General features: G+C 37.2%; 4 protein-coding genes across 12 annotated transcripts; 3 read left to right on the forward strand and 1 right to left on the reverse strand.

Moving 5' to 3' along the window:
* The first annotated feature begins 1,890 nt into the window (after positions 1-1,890).
* Positions 1,891-5,520, forward strand: LOC107912410 (sm-like protein LSM2). 4 transcript variants are annotated; one of them, XR_001688144.2, is made up of 5 exons: positions 1,891-2,054; positions 2,214-2,372; positions 3,808-3,917; positions 4,688-4,766; positions 4,838-5,520. XR_001688144.2 is itself a non-coding variant. In XM_041106071.1 (4 exons), the coding sequence occupies exons 1-4, from the start codon at positions 2,052-2,054 to the stop codon at positions 4,698-4,700; spliced, it is 285 nt and encodes a 94-aa protein (XP_040962005.1). In that variant the 5' UTR covers positions 1,891-2,051; the 3' UTR covers positions 4,701-5,520. The 4 variants fall into 4 exon arrangements, 3 of the variants coding, with proteins under 3 accessions (XP_040962005.1, XP_016696069.1, XP_016696068.1); XM_041106071.1 differs by having other exon boundaries at positions 4,688-5,520; XM_016840579.2 differs by lacking the exon at positions 1,891-2,054 and having other exon boundaries at positions 2,279-2,372.
* An 839-nt stretch (positions 5,521-6,359) lies between these two features.
* Positions 6,360-9,496, forward strand: LOC107912411 (RNA exonuclease 4). 2 transcript variants are annotated; one of them, XM_016840581.2, is made up of 7 exons: positions 6,363-6,543; positions 7,101-7,252; positions 7,331-7,464; positions 7,777-8,006; positions 8,090-8,296; positions 8,789-8,869; positions 9,002-9,496. In XM_016840581.2, the coding sequence occupies exons 1-7, from the start codon at positions 6,503-6,505 to the stop codon at positions 9,252-9,254; spliced, it is 1,098 nt and encodes a 365-aa protein (XP_016696070.1). In that variant the 5' UTR covers positions 6,363-6,502; the 3' UTR covers positions 9,255-9,496. The 2 variants fall into 2 exon arrangements, with proteins under 2 accessions (XP_016696071.1, XP_016696070.1); XM_016840582.2 differs by lacking the exon at positions 8,789-8,869 and having other exon boundaries at positions 6,360-6,543.
* Positions 9,497-10,025: 529 nt separating this feature from the next.
* On the forward strand, positions 10,026-19,568 carry LOC107912412 (mediator of RNA polymerase II transcription subunit 33B). Of its 4 annotated transcripts, XM_016840583.2 has the most exons (12): positions 10,026-10,581; positions 11,360-11,470; positions 11,848-12,195; positions 12,458-12,777; positions 12,882-12,973; positions 13,490-13,850; positions 14,287-14,494; positions 15,604-15,718; positions 15,874-16,035; positions 16,428-17,088; positions 17,574-17,780; positions 18,180-19,568. In XM_016840583.2, exons 1-12 carry the CDS (start codon positions 10,301-10,303, stop codon positions 19,298-19,300), a joined length of 3,987 nt encoding a protein of 1,328 aa, XP_016696072.1. In that variant the 5' UTR covers positions 10,026-10,300; the 3' UTR covers positions 19,301-19,568. The 4 variants fall into 4 exon arrangements, with proteins under 4 accessions (XP_016696072.1, XP_016696073.1, XP_016696074.1 ...); XM_016840584.2 differs by lacking the exon at positions 11,848-12,195; XM_016840585.2 differs by lacking the exon at positions 10,026-10,581 and having other exon boundaries at positions 11,837-12,195.
* On the reverse strand, positions 19,538-23,177 carry LOC107912414 (isoamylase 2, chloroplastic). Of its 2 annotated transcripts, none has more exons than XM_016840587.2 (2): positions 22,828-23,177; positions 19,538-22,414 (listed from the first exon to the last, which is right to left on the reverse strand). In XM_016840587.2, the coding sequence occupies exon 2, from the start codon at positions 22,317-22,319 to the stop codon at positions 19,719-19,721; it is 2,601 nt and encodes an 866-aa protein (XP_016696076.1). In that variant the 5' UTR covers positions 22,320-22,414; positions 22,828-23,177; the 3' UTR covers positions 19,538-19,718. The 2 variants fall into 2 exon arrangements, with proteins under 2 accessions (XP_016696076.1, XP_016696077.1); XM_016840588.2 differs by having other exon boundaries at positions 19,538-22,417; positions 22,828-23,173.
* Positions 23,178-23,277: the final 100 nt, after the last annotated feature.

Raw genomic sequence — 23,277 nt, forward strand, 5'->3', positions numbered from 1 at the left:
TTTAAATAGAGAATTTGACGAAGTGAGATATCAAATCCTAGGGAAAAATCGCTTCCAACACTCCATGAGATTTTTTCTGAGGTTAGAAGAGAGGAGACTAGGAGAAAAGTAATGTTAAGGCCAAGTTTTGAAGCTAATGATGATAATTATGCTCTTATGACTGTTAAAAATGATGATGACAGTGAAAAAAAGAAAGAAACCTTGTTCCCACCTCTGTAAACAAATATTGGCACACTCGAGATACGTGTTGGAAGCTCCATGGAAAACCAATGAACGAGAGAAAGAAGAGTGACAATGGTCGTGGTTAACAATTTGGAGATAGCAGAGCTTTCCAAACGACTAATTGAAATCATGAGCAACAAAGTTCTCTAGAAGAGTCTCCATTCACTAAGGAACAACTAGAGCATCTACACAAGTTTTTTCAATCACCACAGTTTCAAATGAATCCTTCTATTCTTAACTCATCCAATACTCCTTCTTGCTCTTTTGTCCAATCAGGTATTGATTCTTCTGTTTTTTTTTCAGTATCAAGCATTGTAAAACAAACACGTGGATAATTGATTCTGGAGCTAGTGATCACATGACTAGTAGTCATTTCCTTTTCTCAAGTTACACACCTAGTAGAAAACAAAAAGATCAAAATAGCAGATGAGTCGTTCTCGGCAATAGTCGAGAAAGGCACTATTAAAATTTCACAATTCTTGATTTTACATGTAATCACATATTTGTCAATAAATTATCTCAGTCCTCGAATTATCGTGTTATATTTGACTCATCTATGTATAAATTTTAAGACATGGTCTCGAGGAGGATGATTCACAGTGCTAAATAATTTGGTGGAATTTACTTACCATCTAAGTCGACCAACAACTACTCTATGTTTGAACTATATTTCTAGTTTTGATAAGGTTATGATTTGACATTATAGGCTTGGACACCCTAATTTTTACTATTTAAGACACTTGTTACTTGATCTGTTTAAGAATAAAGTCCTTCATATCGCCGTGAATTTTGTAATTGGCTAAACATCATTGGTCATTTATTTCTACCTCAGAAATATAAAGCTTCCAAACCTTTTTTCTTTCATTCATAGTGATATTTTATGACCCTCGAGAGTAAACTTTTTTAGGAAAACGTTGGTTTGTCACATTTATTTATGATCATACTCACTTTTGTCGGGTGTTTTTATTAAAATATAAGTCTGATGTTAAAAATGTGTTTCAATCTTTTTATACTACGGTGAAAACACAAATTGGTGCGAAAATAAAAATATTTTGAAGTGATAATGGTGAATAATTTTTTAGTAACCAATTAGACGTTTTCTTAATCAAACATGGAATAGTCCACCAAAACTTTTGTACAAATACACTACAACAAAATGTGATTGCGTAAAGAAAAAACCATCATCTTTTGAAAGTAATTAGAGCCTTGACGTTTACTAATTAAGTGCCACGTTATCTTTGGGGAGAAACCTTGTTAATGGCCACTTATCTTATTAATAAAATGTCTAGTAAAATTCTAAACTATAAAATTCGTTTTAGTCTTTTTAAAGATAACTTTCTGACCCTTATTGATTTTGGGCTAACTAGTCTAAATCAAAATTTTATGATTTTTTTTTATAATTTTTACAAGTTTATATCTATGTATGTTAATTCTGTTTCCTTTCTGTTCCTTTCTATTTATGTTGTTAGTCGAACGCACGTTTAGTATCTTAATTTAATGAAACAGTGTGTTTTAACTTGAGGTTAAAACGATACGTGCGAAGGTTGGTATGAGATGTCACCCTTTAATGAAAACGGCGCGTTCCATAACTACAGCTTACATAACGATTAACGATGTTTAACCGAAATTCAATTTCCCTGTAACTCCTCCCACGTGTTTTAACAGTTTTTAACAGCAGAGGCGGGGGCAATTGGTTACCATTCAGTTATGGAATGAAATTTTCATTTTCTTCTTCCTACATTGCTTTCTGTTCTCTGCTGCCTTCTCTTCTTCTCGACTTCTGGAGATTTCTCACATATCTCTTGGCTTCTGATTAGAGGATCAAAATCATGGTAATCTTCTTTTCCTTTCCTCTTTTTCGTATATTTTTTCTGGCTGCCATTTTTTTTATAATCTTTTAGATTCAATTGAGTTCAGAAACTATTTCCCCTTAATTCCACTGGGCTCCCCTTTGATTATCTTTTTGTTCTTTCTGTTGTTGGGGGTTGCAGTTGTTTTTTTCGTATTTCAAGGACTTAGTGGGAAGAGAAGTGACAGTGGAGCTGAAGAATGATTTAGCAATTAGAGGAACTCTTCACTCCGTTGATCAATATCTCAACATCAAGCTCGAGAATACTAGGGTTGTCGATCAAGACAAGTACCCTCACATGGTATGCCCCCCCCTTCATCTGCTAATTGATTTCCACCTCCATTTTCTTATTTTCATTGGGATTTTATCAAGGAATTACTTTAAAATTAGGTGTATAAAGATTTAGGGTTCTTTTGGAAAAAAATTAAATTGGGTCCTTCTAGTCCCTGCACTCGCCCCCTTCCCCTCCCTCTCAGAAAAGGGTAAACATGAGATGATGGAAGCTGAATTTAGGGCTTTTCAGTTCTTTTTTACACTGTGACAGTCTTCCTTTATTTAGGTTATCTCTTTTTTTAGTTGATTTTGTACTGAGTATCTGCCAGCTACTTCATAATTTAGCCTTTAACTAGTATTCGCCATTGTTTTACTTGAGAGGTGATGAATATAGTAAACTTCGCATTTTTCAACACCCCAAAGTCCAAAACCTCTCATCTTAGTTTAAATTGCCACTCCCCAGCGTTTCTTCTTTGCATCTAAAATCCTTGCTCTTCCTTAACGTCTGTTAAAAATTGTCTCCTCTTATCATCTATTGTTATTTACTTTTTGTATTTTTTTTTGTTTGCACGAATGGTATGTCTCTTCCCTGTGTCATGTGAATGCCAATTTTATCCTCTAAGGTTTATCTTTAGGTGAAAATCCACAAGCACTCGTATTTTTTATGGGAACTTCTTGTTCCTATTTTTTTACCCATGGCTGTAGAGCGATAGTCAGAAAAGTGGATTCAGGAACATTACACTCAGTACTGCAAAATATGCCTTGTCAATATCATGGTTACCTGAACGAAGTCGTCCCAGTATTATGTATTACCTGAAAGACTTTCATCCCAATATTGACATTGGATTCGGCTCAACTTTGAAAACCCATGTAGTAATTGATCACTTGATCTTGCCCCATGATGCTTTGAGAATAGAGTAGCAATGTAATCCAACTTGTTTGCTGCTATGAAAGATTGGTTTGTTTTGGACCCAGATAAACCTGTCAATGTTAGACCTGCCAATTCTGTTGCCAACCTAGAAACTCAACCCGATAATCTGAACCCTAACTCGTCTCAATCCTGATTTGACCATAAAAGCCAGTAACCGAAACCCACCTAACCCAAATCTGAAAATGTTTTGAACCAGAAATGGCTCAAATCCTAACAAAAAATTATTCAAACCTGAAATGATCCAAATATGAAATGATCAGAACTGGAGATGACCTGACCTGAGAACCCAGTTGTCCTAAACCCAAAATGACTGAACTCAAAACTGACCTGAACTTACTCGAATTGGTCCAATTTAAAGCCGATTCAACTCATCCAATGGATGGGTATAGCTACAGTGATCCTCTGTTGTGGCTAGCCTGATACAAATCTGTTGATCATTTATGAAATAGATTTTGCTAGGTTTTGGTTAGTGCATCTTTTCTCTTAAAAGTACATGCATTTTGAAACTTTCTATGTTTCTTTCTGTTTTCAGCTTTCAGTGAGGAACTGTTTCATCAGGGGTTCGGTTGTGAGGTACGTTCAGCTACCTCCCGAGGAAGTCGACATTGAATTGCTTCATGATGCCACAAGAAGAGAAGCTCGGTGAGGCTGAAATACTTTTTAATGAACATCTGATTTGAGATACTTATAGTTTCTGAATTGAGCAAAGATAAGTTACTTAGTAATGAAAGAGATCCTTTTTTGCATTAATGTACACACAAATTGATGTTGGTTTGTTTATCAACATATTTTATTTGCTGCAAGAATATTGAATTATCAGAGACGTGTAAAATGCATGCTGTGAAATGTCCACTGTTGAAGATGCTGTCTGAAAAATGAAAATATTTCATGTTTATTACAGTTATTACCGTTCCTAGTTATATTATCAATACCAATTTGGGAAACTCTGTATTTATTCTCCAGAAGTTATAATATTCAAGGCAATCGATCATCAATCAAATCATAACCCCCCCAAAAAAGAGCAATTAATCAAACCTTATTTAGGGGTCATTTCGGTTATCTTATCTTCAAAGAACAAACGTAAATTCTTGTCATCATTTATGGAAAAGTAATCTTTCCCATTGTACAACATGGTTTTTTTCCCCTTAAGTAAAAAGAAAGGAAATAAATCATCGAGATTTTCCTTTTAAGTAGCCATCAACACGCTTCAAGGAACACGTAACTAGATTACTCCTCTCTTTACTGTCTTCTAACTACCGTCAGTTCCATCACCCATTTTTCTCTGTTTTGCTAAGCTTTTCTTAGACTCCAATGGCAGATGCTCCGACTGTCCCAGTATGAAACTCTTTTCTTTATTTTATTTTATTTATCTTTTTCATGGTTTTTAACCTTTGCTTTTAATCTCATTGCAGAGTTGTGTTTTGAAAGTGAACGTCCATTGCTGTCCTGCATGTCCCAAGAAAGTGAAGAAAATGTTGCAGAAAATCAATGGTAAAGAATATTAAAAAAAAACACCTTTTAAAAATGCTTTCCCATTTTTTTTATTTGATTTTGTCACCTAGGGGTGGATGCCGTCGACATAGATACCGAAAACGGGCTGGTCACTGTTCATGGCATTGTCCAACTCTCTACGCTCATTCAAACGATATCAGAAAAGATGGGCAAAAAAGCAGAGCTTTACGCCTACGAGAAGAACCCCGAGACTAGAAACGAGAAACTAGACAATGACAACACTTGTTCTGCTTGTAAATACGAGGAAAAGAACCAAACATGTTCTTTTGCTGATAAATCTGATGACGGTAAAGCTAAAGACCCTGTCCCACAAGGACCCGAAGTATCGAATCACCCACAACTTATCACGGAAAAGAAGAAACACTGGCTTGGTGGTTGGTTTGGCAAGAAGAGCAGTGTTGAACCAAGAATATTTGGCAGTTTTCGAGGAGCAAGGCCAGGGTGTTACGCATGGCTGCCGCCACCACCATTACCACCTGCATTTCGACTGCCACCATATAGATGTGGACAATATCGACCAGTTTATCCTTACTCGCCACCTTACCGGATAACACAGCCGCCGCGACCATATCCCTATGATTTCTACGAGGATACGGAACCGCCAATAGGCAACTCTGTTTTTCACACATTTCGTGATGATAATGTTAATGCTTGCAGCATAATCTGAGCTGTGTGCTGTAAACTTGACTACTTTCATTGATTTATGACTATTTTTTCCATGTTGTCCCGGAAATATATATTTTAACATATTATTTACTTTGCTCTATATACCATTTATTACCACATTTTTCTTAATTTGTTTTTTTATCAACTAAGATTTTAGTATTACATGCAGGGCGAAGCTAAAATTACTGATTAGAGATCCGCGTATTCATATAAAGTTTGAAATATTTAAATTCAGAATACTGTTGGCTATCAATCACGTTGTAAGTCCACGTGGTTAAAAGCTCGTAACAATTATATAAAAGATATCTTATAGGGCTATATTAGGGGTGAACATTTGATTAAGTCGAGTCAAATCGAGTAAAAAAATTTCAAGTTAGTCGAATTGACAAATTATATTTTAACAACTGAACTCCCTTTGAAAATTTTTCGAATTGAGTCAAAAAAAATTTTGAGCCAAGTCAAGTCGAGTCAACAATCATATTATTTATACCATGTTATATTTACATAGACTAATTATTTAATTAGTAAATAAAGTACAATATTATTTAACTACATAAACAATAATTAATTGGTAAACATTTATCAAAATACGTAGTTTTATCTTTGAACTTAATAGTTTTGATTTTATATTTTTCTATTCAAATTTTTGGATAACTCGAATTGTATAATTCATATTTGAGTTAAACCGAAAAATTTTATTTTTTATTCAAGTTGATTTGAATCACTCAATTAACTTAAATAACTCGAACTATTTAATTTAAAATTTAAATTTTTTATAAATTTTTCAAATCGAATCAGATTTTAACTCTTAATCTCCATATTAAATCGGTCTGTCTACAGTAATTACCAAAAAGGTTCACGGCGTTCAAAACGGCATCGTCGTTTTATGTTTTTTTTTTTTTTTTATCTCAGTTGCACTTCCCACTCCGTCTCTCCCACTCGTCGAAGAGTTCAATTGCTAACTTCTTATTACCCAAACTCCGAAACCCACGTCTCTGTTTACCGGAAAATTTATCTTCTTATTTTAAAAAATTCCGGTGCTACTTCCGATGGCCTCTGATCCGGATCCTCCAAAGCCCAAAACCCCAAGGTCCCATTTCTCTCTAATCTTTTGATCGTTTATTTATGAGATGGGTTTGGCTGCTTCTTACGTATGGGCAAGAATGTGGAAGAAAATGTGTCATTGGTTCACTTACTTTGCTTTTACTTGATTTTTTACTTCTGGGTGCTAAAGAAAGTAACACATGCACTTAGTTCCTTTTGTTTGCTCGAAATTTCTGGGAGCCACTCTTTTATTGTGTTTCTTTTGCTCTGAGGTTTTATTTGGTTTCTAATGCCTACTTTTTCAGCTACAATGTTGAAAAGGGCTTACCCTTTTTCCCCTTAACCTCTTACTTTGTTGTTGCTTCTAGTTATGGACACAATAGACATAGGGAATCAGCAATTGGAGTTAAAAACTGTTTGAGCATGATACTGTGAAATAAGGGGGGAAATAAGATATTGCTGGAAAGTTCCCAAAGCTTCAGTAGCCTCCTCTCTATTTAGATCTTTTAGCTGATATATTGTCTTTGTTTGATGATGATGCATTGGTTGTGATTATAATGCATGTGAAGTAAACGTTTCATTGTTCTTCATTTTCTATTACAGGCACAAATGCCCTGCATGCTATAAACAATTTAATAGAAAGCTGCATCTTATTGAGCACATGAAAATCTCGTACCATTCAGTTCATCAACCTAGATGTTGGGTGTGTCAAAAGCACTGCAAATCTTTTGAATCGGTGCGGGAACATATTATTAGTAAGACAATCTGCATGTCCATTCTCATTTGTCAACGATTTTATTGTGTAATTTTCTTATTTCTTTCCTTCTACATAGGTCCACTATCGAAAACAAATTGTTTGAAGATTTTTGTGGAACAAGGTTGCAATCTTTGTTTAAAAGTTTTGGATAGCCCCTCTGCCCTTAAGGAACATAAGCAAATGTGCTGCCTAGTGGCCCCTGTTCCCCTTGTAAGTAAGCTTTGTGATTAAAATGCTAATTGGAACCTTATCACTTATAGAGCTTTACTCCGCTTCCCTTGTTTAATTGTCTATAATATTAATCATTAATATGCCTGTTGCGTGTATTTTGACTATATTTTTCTTGATTTTGTATTTTGGATGTCTGATTTCTAAGTTCTATGTCAAAATAATCTTGAAAACAAGGAAAATTTTGGCTAAAATTGAGACTAGATGGTTGAATACCTTATGTGTAGGGACTGGAACACATTCATATTACATTATAACTTGATATAACCTAATATTATGTTGTTGTTGTTGCAGGGAACAAAGATCACGCCTTGTATAGAATCTAATTTCACTATGTCAGGTTCAATCATGGATGAAATGCACAATGGCAAAGCTCAAAAAGCCGTTGCTATGGATTGTGAAATGGTTGGTGGTGGAAGTGATGGATCAATTGATCTTTGTGCTAGAGTATGTCTTGTTGATGAAGCTGAGAATATAATTTTGCACACATATGTTCAACCACAAATTCCTGTCACCAATTACAGGTATTTCTATGCTCCATCTTCACTTAAAATAGCCACCTTAAAGCCGAACTACCTATTATGCTTTTATTCATACATATATGCAGATATGAAGTAACTGGGCTAACAGAAGACCATCTGAGAGATGCCATACCACTTAATGAAGTGCAAGATAAAATAAAGAAAATTCTATACAATGGAGAGTCTGTTGGAAGGATGCCCCCAGATGGGGTGAAGGCTAGGCTTCTTGTGGGCCATGACATACAGCATGATTTGAACTGCTTGAGAATGAAATACCCTGGCTTTCTGTTGAGGTTGGTTGAAATATTTCAGGCGCATTCAAAATCCTTTTGACAAGTGATTCTGCTGAAAATGGTGTCTACATTTTTTAATGAAACCCTTTGTGATGTGTTTCCTTGATTGTCAGTTGGCATAACCTAGTTCGTTTTTAGGTGAAACATGTCTTGATATTAACATATAACAAACGAATGGCAAGTGGCAACATATTAGTATAATAAGGGTCATCAGATAACCTTCACAAATTAACTCATTCTGTATTTGTGTCTCATTTAATCCTATGCTTCTTAAGAGGAAATGATGCATGGTATAGCCAAGCACGGATGAAAAGTAAGTGTAGAAGGGTTGGAATAATTTTAGATTTTGGCCTTTTTTCACTATGATTTGACTTTGAATTTTCCCAAACCCCTTTCCCCCTTTCTGTATTTCTTTTTTTCGTATCTTCGACCTTCTAAAATAAAGATATGCAGAGATGTCTTCCATTACACAAGCTATTTTCTATTGTGCAGGGACACTGCAAAATACCGTCCATTGATGAAAACAAATCTTGTTAGCCACTCACTGAAGCACCTCACAAAAACATATCTAGGGCAAGTTGCTATTTCAGGATCTACATTACAGTTTTAGATAAAAGAAAATTGCTCTTGCTATTGCTCTCTGTACACTATTTTCTCCTTTTACTCCCTTTTCTTTCTGTAGCATCATGGTGTATTGTTTTACAGGTACAACATCCAGTCTGGAGTTCACGATCCATACGAAGATTGTATATCTGTGATGAGACTGTACAAGCGAATGCGTGGCCAAGACCATCGGCAAGTGTTCAGACTTGGAGATGAAAAAGCTAACAGTGGCTTTGATTCTTTTCGATCAATGGAATTGGAAAAGAAGGCTCCGGATGAACTATATGAGATCTCAACATCTGATTATAAGTGTTGGTGTCTGGACTTGACCAAAGATTGCAACCCTGGCAGCTGACTATCCATTTTCCTTTTAACACCTGCAATATCTACCCAAGAAAGGCACGGTTTTTGGTTTATGTATGTTTGGTTTCTTTTGGTGGGTTGTTGGGGCAAGATCAGATCATATAACTTTGGGTTTGGTCGATGTTTTGGTTTGTATGTTCCCTAGTGAAAGCAAAATGAAAGTTTGATTGGCTTTGTTCAATTTGTATGTAAATTAAGTGAAAGCAAAATGAAAGTTTGATTGGCTTTGTTCAATTTGTATGTAAATATTTTCATGTTAAATCAACTTCTAGGCGTGCAAGATCGAAGTCCATAAAAAAGGTTTAACATTTACGTTAAAAATTTTGAATTCTCCGTAAATTTTGAATTCTCATTAAACTATTAGCAAGACCGTGATGTATGAGATTTTCTTTTTGCATCAATTGAAAGTTCTTATTTATTTCTCTTCTATAATTTGATTTTTTTATATGAAATAGTTTTGAATGTTATAAATTTGTAAATAATTTTTTTTCAATTTTCAATATTTGACTGTCAGATCAACTTAGATTTAAGGAATATTGTTCTACTCGTCTATGAATAGTTTGTAATTTTTTAAAATTGACTCATCAAAATATGAACTTACTAATAAATTAGTGATTCATAAATTTATTATAAAAAGGAATAAAAAAGTCATAAAAGAACAAATTTGGAAGAAATTATTGATGAGTGCTATCCCCCTAAGAACAGAGAACTGGTCGTTTGGGTGGAAAATTAAAACGGTCCGCAAAATTGACTTCAGTGGCCCCTTCATTTGACAAGCAGGCACGGATGGTCAAATTTTAAATCTCCCATACACGTTAAATCTCAGAGGGTGAAAAAATTTCCTAAGCGAAAGTTGCTTGTCCATTTTTACCCATTTATGTTCTCTTTCGATCAAGGTACCCCCATTGATTAATAATCTTGATCTCAAGTTTTGATTTTGAAAAAACAGCCGACTCAACTCTCTACTTTAACTGAATCCACTGTAAGTACAAGCATAATCAAGCTCCATTGCAGCACCAGCTTGCGGCGGCAGCCGGCATGGCGGTTTCCGTACAGGCGGCGAGTCCGGTATGGGAGTCGGTGCTGGAGCTGACCAAGTCGGCCCAGGACAAGAACAGAGATCCACTTCTCTGGGCTGTTCAGCTCAGTTCTAGTCTTAACTCGGCTGGGATTTCTTTGCCTTCAATCGACCTGGCTCACCTCCTTGTCTCCCACATCTGCTGGGATAATCACGTGCCCATCACGTGGAAGTTCCTAGAGAAGGCCTTGACTGTCAAATTCGTGCCTTCAATGCTCGTCCTCGCCCTCCTCTCTACCAGGTCCGTTCCCTCCCCCCCCTTTTAAGTTCTCTTTTTTTAATAGAAAAACAGGGTCGATGAGTTTTATGACATATAAGTTCGACTTGTTTCTTAGCCATTTTTGTTATTTGGTGTGTACGCGTGTGTGCTTTTTTTCCCGGTGGCTATACTGCTTGGTTCTCGGTTTTTGAGCTGATTGAAGTTGATAGTACAACCCTTTTGGTTGGCCTTGGTTTAAGATTCTAAACACAATAATATTCTATGGTTCATGCGAAAAGATGCTGTATATTTTGTTGTTCTCTTGTCTTGTAAGAATTAGCCATACGTTTAGGTTCTCACACCTTACCCTTGGTTGCCTATTATGATCCGTAATCTGTTTTAAACTCTATTGCCAGTGTACATGATAAACTTGTATGTACGTGTTTGTACTTGTTAACAGATCATGTAATATTAGGTGTTCCGAAAGTTATTTTAAGGCCATTTGCTAGCGAGTGACTAAACTTCAAGATATGTGACAACCAGCCGTTCTATTGTGGTTCATTTCTGTGGATTGTTGTTAATGTTGCTTTTTTAATGTCAGTGCAGGTTTGGAAAAAAAAATTCTGTTTGGTTTTATGTTTGATTTCAATCTTTAAAGAGCTAAATTTTGGTTTTTTTTGGCAAAATGTTCATCTTAAAGTATTCCACCAGTACATGTTGTCTAACATTTGCTGGCCTGTGGAATCATGATTTTGGTGGAAGTTCCCATTGACTTGATATTTCTAAGACTGAAATTGACTACACCTGGTGTCTATGACAGGGTCATTCCAAATCGTAAGTTTCATCCTGCAGCATATCGGCTCTACATGGAACTCCTCAGGAGACATGCCTTCTCACTTCAATGTCAAATCAATGGACCAAATTATCAAAAGTAAACTTCAATTTCACCCCCAGTCCCCCACCCTTCTTGTCATAGAAGTATGCTTTATTTATGAAATGCCATTCAAGTTGACTGCTTGCACTGGCTATAGTAAAATGGATGATTCATTAGAGCGGTTGTATATTTTATTTTATCTGCAAAGATATGTTATATATTAGTTAAATTATACATTTAAAAAAACAAAAACTATATAGCATGTTACAAAATAATGAAACCTAAATTTACGTCTGCTAATATTCTATGAAACTGGTTTGATCTAGTCATGTAAAATATCATATCTTTGCCAGTCTTTCACTTTATGTCATTTTAGGGATACTTGGCTAAGCTACTACTGTAAGTATTAATGCAAGTTGCTAGTGAAATGGCAGGATTATGAAATCAGTAGATGATGTTCTTCATCTTTCCCAGATATTTGGTGCTCAAGTGTCTGAACCTGGTCTGCTTTTAGTTGAATTTGTTTTTTCAATTGTATGGCAACTGCTTGATGCATCACTAGATGATGAAGGGTTACTAGAACTTACACCAGAAAAGAGATCAATATGGCCTACAGTAACTCAAGACATGGAAATAGATAGTGTTGATAACTTCAATGAGAAGAGAAGTGAGCACCATGATGTGCTGTGTAAAGGAAACACTACAATGGCTATTGAGATCATTGGGGGGTTTTTGCAAAATAAAGTAACTTCAAGGATTCTTTTCTTGGCACGGAGGAACATGTAAGACTTACTTCTAGTGTTGAGTTTTCTTTCTGTTGAGGCATTATGGTACTAGTTATGCCCTATGAATAAGAGAGAGATGCGAAACAGGCAGTTCATGTAGTGCCTTTCCGATTTATGTAATTCCATCATTTGGTAGCTAAAAGAAAAAAGAAGAAAAAACGACTTTACTGAACTAGTGAACTTTGGGTGGGATCCTTGTAATACTTTGCGATAATTTAGTAAGATGTGACTAACACTTATATTCCTTTATTCTTCTTAGGTCTTCGCATTGGGGAACTTTCCTTCAGCAATTAAGAGTTCTTGCAGCAAAGTCAGTGGCATTGAGGAATGCAAAACATATAACTCCAGAGGCCCTTCTTAATTTGACGTCTGATATGCATAAAGTTGTGTCTAGAAAATGTAAAACAATATCACAACAGGAGCTTAATGCTGTCATTGGTTCTGGGTCTTTAACAACTTCATCTGGTCAATGTCACGGGACTAGTCCATCTGCACATTGGCTTCCTATTGATCTGTTTCTTGAGGATGCTATGGATGGATCACAGGTGGCTGCAACTGGTGCTGTTGAAAGTCTCACTGGTACTTGTTAATTGCTGTCTTCAGATTCCGAATTCGTTGCTTTGTTTGAAGCATAGTGACTATGCGTCCTTGATCATGTTACTAAGGCAAAATTAATATTGCAGGTTTGGTCAAGGCTTTACAGGCTGTAAATGGTACAACATGGCATGATACATTTCTTGGTCTATGGATTGCAGCTTTGAGGCTTGTTCAAAGGGTAGGAATTTGTGTAAACTTGATCAAGCTCTTGTTTACCTTCGACCATCATTCTTCTCTTTTTCCCTGAGAATAAAAGTTTTGAATTTGCATGTGTTGTGTGTATATGTATGCTATAGCATTTATGTATTCATTTATCTAGATGGATGGATGTGTTTGTGTACCTGTCTGTTGCAGGTAGAGAAGCTTCTGCATTTGTGGCTTCCTACTTTTGTGCTTTAAAAGCCACTTTAAGTTTAGTTCTCTGTTTTGATCTTATAAACTTGTCAATTTGTGAGGAAATTTAATGTGATTTGTTGTGACAAACCAGGAGATAATACAACTATTCTCTGGGAATACTGGAATATTTGAATGATTATATCTAATAGGAGAACATGATATTGAGAAAGATTAGTTTCTACTGAGTTCTGTTTCTAAAAGCATATAAATTAGAAATTATGATCTGGGACACTCTGATATTCTTTGTCCACTATTTTGTGTTACAAACTGATGCCTCTTTGTTCTGTTTGTTTCTTAGGAAAGGGACATTAGTGAGGGTCCTGTACCTCGCCTTGACACATGCTTGTGCATGTTGTTGTCAATTACACCACTTGTGGTGGCCAATATTGTTGAGGAAGAGGAAAGTGAATTGATTGATGGATGTGATTGCAGCCCAACCAATCAAATAAAAGAGAAACAATCCCCAGGAAGATGTCGTCAGGATTTAATTTCCAGCTTACAGATGTTGGGTGATTATGAGGCTTTATTGACCCCACCTCAACCAGTTCGTTCAGTAGCCAATCAGGCTGCTGCCAAAGCTATCATGTTTGTTTCTGGTCTCACTGTTGGTAATGGATACTATGAGTGCATGAGCATTAATGACATGCCCATGAATTGCTGTAAGCACTAGTACCCTTATAAAATAAATAGTTTACCTGATCTATTAAGGCTGTTTTGAAATGTGTTACTTGCATAGTTAACTTTAGTGCAGATGACTATTAGATCAGTTCAAGTGGAACAAGGGTAGCCACTTTTTTACTATTTAAGATTTTTGAAAAACACTCAAGTATGCTTCTTAGAAATTTCAGTTATGCTATTAAAATATTGATTTTGTTGACTGAACTACTCTGTTTGAGCATGCTTATTGTGGACTCTTTCTCTCTTTAGATTTGTTTTCTTTCCTGAAAACTAGTTGATTTTTTTTCTCTTCATTCCTTTCAGAAGGATTTATTTGCCCCATTTTCTAATTCTCTTATGTCTGTTGAAAGTTGTTTCTTTCCATAAATTCTTTCTCTAGCTAATGCTTTTCCAAATTCTTCAATTTATTCCTTGCAGCTGGGAACATGCGGCATCTGATTGTTGAGGCTTGTATTGCTAGAAATCTATTGGACACATCCGCATATGTTTGGCCTGGTTATGTAAATGCACGTGCAAATATACCCCGTAATGTTCCTGTTCAAGTGATTGGTTGGTCATCACTGATGAAAGGATCCCCTCTAACTCCTACGTTGATAAATGCTCTGATTGCAACTCCAGCTTCTAGGTATGCTGCAAATAATTTTTTCCTTTTCTTTTGTTGTTGCTGTCGCTTTAGTAATGGGGAGAGTTAGGCTTGGTCACTTAGTTGGCCACCTTTCTCTTTCATTGTCCCAAATGTCTAAGATGGGGCTGTTGAAGCAAACATCAAACCTCTGGACCTAATACTATCCATGCAAGCTCTGCCATCTGCTTCTTTCTCAGTTGCAGGGGCCATAAAATTCATGGAATAGACCCATTATCTATTTTTTTATTATATTCTGACATCTCAGAGAAGAATGCACAGTTTTTATGAGGGTTCATATTCGCTATGCCTGGTCCCTAAAGTTTTATAAGTTACTAATACTACTACTTTGATTTTATTGGAATGTCTTTTGGCTTCATTGGAACCTTTTTTTATCTGCTTGTCTTTTTGGTTTTCCCAAATGGTTATTCTTTCTGCTTTTTATGAGTTTGAATGAACTGTGATCCTACTACTTTATGTTATTACTATATTTAAACGATATTTGGGAACCTGTCAATGGGATGGATGAAAGATGCCAAGAGTATCAGTATACCTTATGGTTATTATGTACAGCTTAGGAGTTGGTCATATGGAATTTGATTTAACTAATATCTGCAAAAGTTTTATATCATTTCCAATTCTCGCCGACTTCAGTATGTTTTTTCATTTTGCATTTGGGTGTTTGATTTATGATGCTGTAATTGAAATTAATTAGCTGAAAGATGGCTTAGTGATAGTGTGCTTCAACTTCATAGCATCATATTTTCTCTCTTTCTGTTCCCCTATGATTATTTTCTTCATCTTAATTTAAGCTCCTATATATGATATATATATACACACATGCATACAGAAATTAGAAATGTATGTCAGTATGTCTCCACCTCACAGATACTGGATATTTATCTCATTATGGTCTGGGTCTATGTCTGTGTTGTTGTGGGGACTGAAAGTGTCCAGACTGATTAACTGTTGTATCCAAGTAATCTGGTGTCCATGACCTGGTCTTCAGTTACAACCTTCATTATCCTGAAGCCAGGTATATGAGATGCTCTTTTTTGTAAATTTACCCAGTGTTAAGGCAACTGAATTTAAGCTCATGGATTTGATGGAAGCTTAGCAGAGATCGAGAAAATATATGAGATTGCAACCAAAGGTTCAGATGATGAGAAGATCTCTGCTGCTAGCATTCTTTGCGGGGCTTCCCTAGTTCGTGGTTGGAATATACAGGTAATTTGACAGAAAGTCCCTTGCTACAAGGTGCATTACAATCACATAATCTGTCACTACTACACAAAAGTGCTTCTGAAGTTTTGTTATCCTTTATTTCTTTAAATTTATTGTATGTGTACTATTTTTGGGTTTATTTTGGTGTTGCTTTGTAGGAACACACCATTCTCTTCATTACAAGCTTGTTGTCGCCACCAGTTCCTGCTGATTATTCTGGGAGTGAGAGTCATTTAATCAGTTATGGTCCATTTTTTAATATTCTTCTCGTTGGAATATCACCTGTAGATTGTGTCCAGATATTCTCTTTACATGGCTTGGTAGGTTTTTTTTTCACTTCGTGATCCATGTTTTTTGCTGGTTTATGTGTGTATTCTGTGTATCATATGAATTGAAGAATGTTCAGTGGAGCTAATCTTTTAGCAAGCATGCTAAAAAGATCCTCCTCATATATTGCACATAAATAGTATATGGATTTCCCCCATTTTCTGTAGAACTGAAGGGAATTCCTTCTTATCTTTGCAACTTTGGACCATAAAAATTTAGTCAGCTGTTCCTCTCTGCACTGACAGAGAGAATATGTTGCATGAATCATTATGCTTGCAATGTAGCATGCATCCACTTAACAAAAGAAGAGGATACAAACAATTTTCTAGTGGAAGTAGAAACCGTATGTGCTCCATGCACTGATATCATTTGATATTCTTGTCAGGTTCCACTGCTTGCTGGTACATTGATGCCCCTTTGTGAGGTTTTTGGGTCAACTTCTCCCAATGTGTCATGGACACTTCCAACAGGGGAGGAGCTGACTAGTCATGCGGTCTTCAGCAATGCATTTACTCTTCTACTGAGATTATGGAGGTTTAATCATCCACCTTTTGAAAATGCGATGGGAGATGCAACACCAGTGGGATCCCAACTAACTCCTGAATATCTGTTGTTGGTTCGAAACTCTAAATTATCAGATTTTGGGAAATCACCAAAGGATCATATGAAGCTTAAAAGAATGTCAAAAAATTTAAATATCTCCTTGGAACTCATATTTATGGATTCCTTTCCCAAGCTAAAAAGCTGGTACCGGCAGCATCAAGAGTGTATTGCTTCCACCCTGACAGGACTTGTACAAGGGACAACTGTCCATCAGATTGTTGATGCACTCCTCAATATGATGTTCAGGAAGATAAGCAGGGGTGGTCAGTCTTTAACTTCTACAACTTCTGGAAGTAGTAGTTCTCCTGCATCTGGAGCTGAGGATGTATCTATGAGACTAAAAGTGCCCGCATGGGATATCCTGGAAGGAGCTCCCTATGTGCTTGATGCGGCTCTGACAGCGTGTGCACATGGAAGACTCTTGCCCCGTGACCTGGCAACAGGTTTGGTTTTTTTTTAAATTTTTTTATTATTGCCTCAAAGTAGGCAAATAAATGGAAAATATATCAGTTTACCATGAATTAGAGATGATAATATATCAAGATCTTTTTGAGGAAGACACTGATACATCTTGTCAAGTTAAAGTGGATTGAATCTCATGATATCAGAGCTGGGGGTCATTTCATGCATGGTATCATATGCTTCTTCCTGATATGTTGGGGTCGATTAATAAATTGACCCTCTGGTTAATTACTCGTATTCTGCAGAAGTGTAATTACTTGATTTTACTCTCTTGAGTTTGTTTCCTATTCTAAAGCATGATATCACATATAGTAGGAATAGTTGCAAACTGTTTTTTTTTTTTCTATATGGCATAATCTAACCAATTGCACATAACATTTATTGAAACAGTAATGACCAAGGTTCCCTGTTCTTCTAGATGCCTTTATTCCTTTACAAAATAATTTTATTGCCTGCAATATCTCAGGACTCAAAGATCTTGCTGATCTCCTTCCGGCTACCCTGGCAACCATTGTCAGCTACTTATCTGCTGAAGTAACACGAGGTATATGGAAGCCAGTTTTTATGAATGGAACAGATTGGCCGAGTCCCTCAGCAAATTTATTCATGGTTGAGGAGCAAATCAAAAAAATTATAGCTGCTACTGGTGTTGATATCCCAAGCCTTGCCATAGGTATTATTCTATACCATTATGTAAATTTTCTACTGACCTACATCTCCAGATCTCCGGAAGTGACTTTTTGAACTAAGGTTGCATCAGTTATACTGGCCACTGAATAGGTTTTCTGTATCTTTGAATGTAATTAAGAAGAAAAAGGAGAGAAAAGATTGGACGTGTGTGTTTTGAGTTTTTTCCATGCTTAACAGAAACATGAATGGAAAGCGAATCCAAAATCTGGAGGAACCTACACTTACTTTAGACACAGACTGCTGCCAGTTATTTAGCAGGATTCTGGCAATTTTAGAAATGTTGGAAAACTGAATTTTACTCCAAGCTTATATTGGGAATTTTATGATTTGACAAATCTGTCAGTAATATTTTGGTCTCTGATCTTGTTTTCTTTACTTGCAGGGGGGAGCTCTCCAGCCATGCTTCCTCTGCCCTTGGCTGCCCTTGTTAGCCTCACTATAACCTATAAACTTGATAAAGCTTCAGAACGTTTCATTGTGTTAATTGGCCCAGCATTGAGTTCGCTAGCTGAAAGTTGTCCCTGGCCATGCATGCCCATCATAGCCTCTTTATGGGCTCAGAAGGTTAAGCGTTGGAGTGATTTCCTTGTGTTCTCTGCTTCTCGTACCGTCTTCCACCACAACATTGATGCTGTAGTCCAACTTCTTAGGAGTTGCTTCACATCGATCCCCGGATTAAGCCCCTCTACCATTTACAGCAATGGTGGAGTTGGTGCACTCCTCGGCCATGGATTTGGCTCCCATTTCTCTGGGGGAATGTCTGCAGTTGCCCCAGGGATTCTGTACTTACGAGTGCATCGATCGGTCAGAAATATCATGTTTATGACAGAAGAAATCGTCTCTCTTTTAATGTCTTCCGTAAGAGATATTGCCAATAGTGGGTTATTCAGGGAGAATTTGGAGAAACTGAAAAAGGCGAAGTTTGGATTGAGATATAGACAAGTTTCTCTTGGTGCAGCAACAACACGAGTCCGATTTGCTGCATCACTTGGGGCTTCATTGGTTTGGCTATCCGGTGGATTAAGCTTGGTCCAGTTGTTAATCCAAGAAACATTACCGTCTTGGTTTCTATCAGCCCATACTCCAGATCAAGATGGTGGGGAACCTGGAGGTCTAGTTGCCATGCTGAGCGGCTATGCACTTGCATACTTTGTAGTGCTTTGTGGTACCTTGGCGTGGGGTGTGGATTCCTCCTCACCGACATCAAAACGGCGACCAAAGGTCCTTGGGGCGCATTTGGAATTTCTTGCGAGCGCAATAGATGGAAAAATATCACTTGGATGTGAGTATGCCACTTGGCATGCATATGTAACAGGGTTTGTGAGCTTGATGGTAGGTTGTACGAAGAAGTGGGTTTTGGACGTCAATGTTGATGTTTTGAGAAGGTTAAGCAATGGATTGAGGCAGTGGAATGAGGAAGAACTGGCTATCGCATTGTTGGGACTTGGTGGTGCTGAAGCTACCGCCTCCGCAGCTGAACTGATTATTGAAATTGGACCGTAGACAACTTGTTAGCTACTTATCCACTTCCAATTCTATGCGTTGTTGTTGCTTTCCTATAAAAGATCATAGCATGAGTTCTAACAGGGGAATCGACAAACCAGTCTTATTAACATTTTGTAAATATGGTTTTAAACGTTGTTTTTGTTGGAAAATCTGAAAGCACTTCGCTCGCTTATGAAGCTGAAGTTTTATATTTCCTTAAGAACGTTGATACAGAAACATTCACTCAAAGATTAATTGAAAAGAAGTGGATATGCAACATTGCTTACCCTGAAAACCTTTAATGTTTTTGCTTACTTAAATCTGTTGCCATTACAATTATACAACAAAAGTAATGATACAGAAAAGAAGGTTGTTCCTATAGCATTTACTATTCTAAAAAGTTTTCAATGAAGAAAATGGAGGGTTAACTATATTATTAACTACCACCAGTGCAAGCTTCAAACAAAATGCAGCTGCGAGACTTCATTTTGTAAGCAACTAACCCCATCATTTGCTCACAAATAGGCTTACCATCAGTTGAGAAAAAGCCGGGGTAAGGTAAAGCTGTATCGACTAATTGACGCCATGCCATCCCTTCTGGAGGTGGGGGTAGAATAATGGTCTCCGCTCTATCAGCTGCATTGAAGGCAATAAACAGGTCACCCTTTAATTGAGATGCCTCAGAGCTCAACTGGCCCTCTGCTTTATCAGCTTTCAATCTCATAGCCAGGAATTTGCAGGAGGGGTCTTCCCATCCTGGCGGTGACCGATTGCTTCCATGCCATTCAATGTTTTCTTCTTTGAGAAAGTTCCTTTTTTGAAGGAGGTCACTTCGGCTCTTTCTAAGCGAAATCAAGAATGAGATAAACTTTGTTGTTTGAATACCAAAACCTGTTGTCATGGTATTCCAATCTAAATGTTTTCTGCTACCACATGACGGGGAACCACTGGAAGAGTGGCCACATTCATCTCCCATGTTAAGAACAGGAATGCCCAGCGAAATGTACAAAACAAAGAGAAAATTACGAATTTGTTTCAGCCTTCTTTCGAGCACAGCAGTGTTAGTTGTAGGTCCTTCTTCCCCACAGTTCCAACTTACTTCTGAAGCTAACTCAGCATTACTATAGCTGACCAAGTCCACAAGAGGAAGTCCAAAATTCCTAGCAATAAAATTGAATGAAAATGCTGGGCCTCGGCCATCAGAGAATATGTCCCCACTCCCACAAAGCCGTGTAGCAAGACTACTCAGAGCACCTTGGCCTCTCAAAAAGTTCCTTATATCGGAACAAAACTTTGTATTCATTTCTGCCCATTTTTTCCAATGAGGAAAACGTATCTCCTTTGGCATCTTGTCATATGGATCCCAGCAATCTGCAATGATTTTAGTCATGGACAGCACTGGTTCAAAAGCTATTGCTTCAACCAAAGGAGGACGAGACAAGCGTTCACCACGAACCCCTCTCAACAGACATGAAGCATTGATGAAACAGAAACCATCAATGTGGAATTCAGTCACCCACTGCCGAAGGCTATCTAAAATAAACTGTTGAACAACGGGATAGTTACAATTCAAAGCATTTCTAGCTTCTAAATCTTCAACACTATTGTGATAATAGGATAAATCATCAAGTCCTTGCAGGGCTCCACCCTCAGCAGTATGGGTAAAAACCACTTCCAGGAAGACCTCTATCCCATTGGCATGCAAGTTCTTAACCATCCCCTTCATTGAGTTGATAGCAGATACAGAACCATTGGAAGGCCCATACAGGTTTGCTGGTGAAAAGAAATGACATGGGAAATACGGTCCCTTCTGCTCACTGAATGTAAGTATTGGCTCTAATAAGACAGCATTAATGCCGAGATCTTTTAAATGCTGTACTTTCTCAGTTACACCTGAGAAAGTCCCTGCCACATCAGCTGGTAGCTTACTAGATTTGTCTTTAGTAAATTGCATAACATTCAACCGATACACCAGTAATTGTTCCAAAGGTATGTTTGGAGAAAGATCACCACTCCAGTCAAAAGCAGGCTCCTTGCATAGTCGCCCAAGGTGTTTCGGGAGCAAACCAGACTCATGATGATTAGGAATGGAACTCCCAATTATTTTAGCATAAGGATCCAAAAGAACATGTTCTGCATGGAATGTGTCCCTGTTTCCCTTGCACCGATAACCATAGCTCACAAAAGTCCATGCACCTTCTATTGAAGCATGCCAAATATTACCAGTCCGATTAACGTAAGGATCAAGGTCAAGCTCTAAAGCAGGTTTTTCTGATGCATTATCATCATACAAGCACAGGACCAAACTTTCTGCGTTTCTTGAATAAACTGCAAAGTTCATGGAACCATCTGTTGAAAAGGAAAGACCCAATGGAGCTGGATACCCTTGATCTAAACCAATCGGTACACAAAAACTAGACTTCCTATGACTCCTGATTTCTGAGCCACTTGAACTTGCACTTGATGAAGCTTTCAGCAAGAACGATAAGTAGCATGGGACTTCTTTAGCTTCAAACTCCAACTCAAGTGCCAACTCACTGGAAGACCTTGCTATAAATGGGGTTTCAATGATCTGGTTTATTATATCATGATTGGATCTGTACAGGCCCCCACTTAGCTTCAGCTGGCTGTCATCACTGGACAACTGCAGGGATGAAACTTCAATATCTACTACATATTTGACACTTCTCTTGCAAACAAAAACTTTGACCTGACCACCAGTTTCTGTTCGAAAGAGATAAGTCGATTGCTTTTGAAGTTCATCAACTTGGCTAGTTTTAGTGACTGATTCTTCAGTTTGCTCAACAGAAACTCGTGCTGCAGCAAAGCATCTCAAATCAAGACTCCAACGAGGAGATTGAGCGACATTATGTACAACTTCTCCAGGTAAAAGCTTTCTTCCTACATCTATTCTCTGAAGGCTCTGTCCCACTTTGCTTTTACAAACACAACTGGTAATAGCCCATTTAGACAGTTCATTGGCTCCCAAGTTTAGGCAATGGGACCCTATTGTATGGAAAGGAGAAAGAGTAGCCATAAAATCTTGCAGAAGAAAAAGGATTCTGAACCAGAGAACAGCACAGAATCTTCTCAAGGAGGATAATTTTTCCTTACTGAATTAGAGATATCTTTCTGCTAGAAATTAGAAACAAGTTAGCTTACTGAATCAGTAAAACTTAAACAGAATAACTGTTTTCGTCGGGTTTAGATACCAAAGCCTTAAGAAACATTCAGACCCAGAAAGCAATCAAATGCATGTTAACGAATGCAATTGCGGAACATCAAGAACTCCCCGAAGAAGATCGATCAGATACATAACTAACATAAAGAAAGTAGAGAATGCATAAAAGAAATGAAGGTTTTACATACAAGAAAATCAAAAGAATGAAAAACCCAGATCAATTGCAGCCTAAGAAACTATGGAAATTTGAAATAAGAAGTGTTGATAATAAAAATGAACTGATTCCCAGTTGATAAAAGAAACGTACAGTAGCAGTAATAAACCCAGATAATCAAGAAATCAAAAGAATGAAAAAGTAGCATACCAGAAGCAGAGAAGGAGTAAATTGAAAGTAGAATTTACAGCATTGGAGACTATCAGCCGAAATTGATTAGTGATCAAAAGTCGGAGTACTGAGTTAAGGAGAGCGAGTTAGCAGAGAATGAGAAGAAAAAGAGAGAATTGGGAGAAGTTAGTTGCAGTAACCGAAATCAGTGCAGAGTTGTCGTTTCCTGGAAATTGGAATTTATAGCTTCCGCAATGACCGCACAACGCATTCGTCTTTGATCTACGCTTTTTCTTTCCTCAAGGCATCGTTAACTTAAACGGTGCGTTATGGTTCCAACAAATAAAGAGATTTTTTCTTTTTCCTGTTTTCAGATAATAATTTTCTTTGACTTGCTGTGAGGGAAGGGAATTTTTTCTTTCTTATGTAGTAATGATTGGTTATAGAGAATGTACGAACGGTCCATAATATTAAAAGTGTCCATCAACT

Source organism: Gossypium hirsutum, chromosome D11 (genome assembly GCF_007990345.1).
Source record: "Gossypium hirsutum isolate 1008001.06 chromosome D11, Gossypium_hirsutum_v2.1, whole genome shotgun sequence".
Classification (NCBI taxonomy): domain Eukaryota; kingdom Viridiplantae; phylum Streptophyta; class Magnoliopsida; order Malvales; family Malvaceae; genus Gossypium; species Gossypium hirsutum.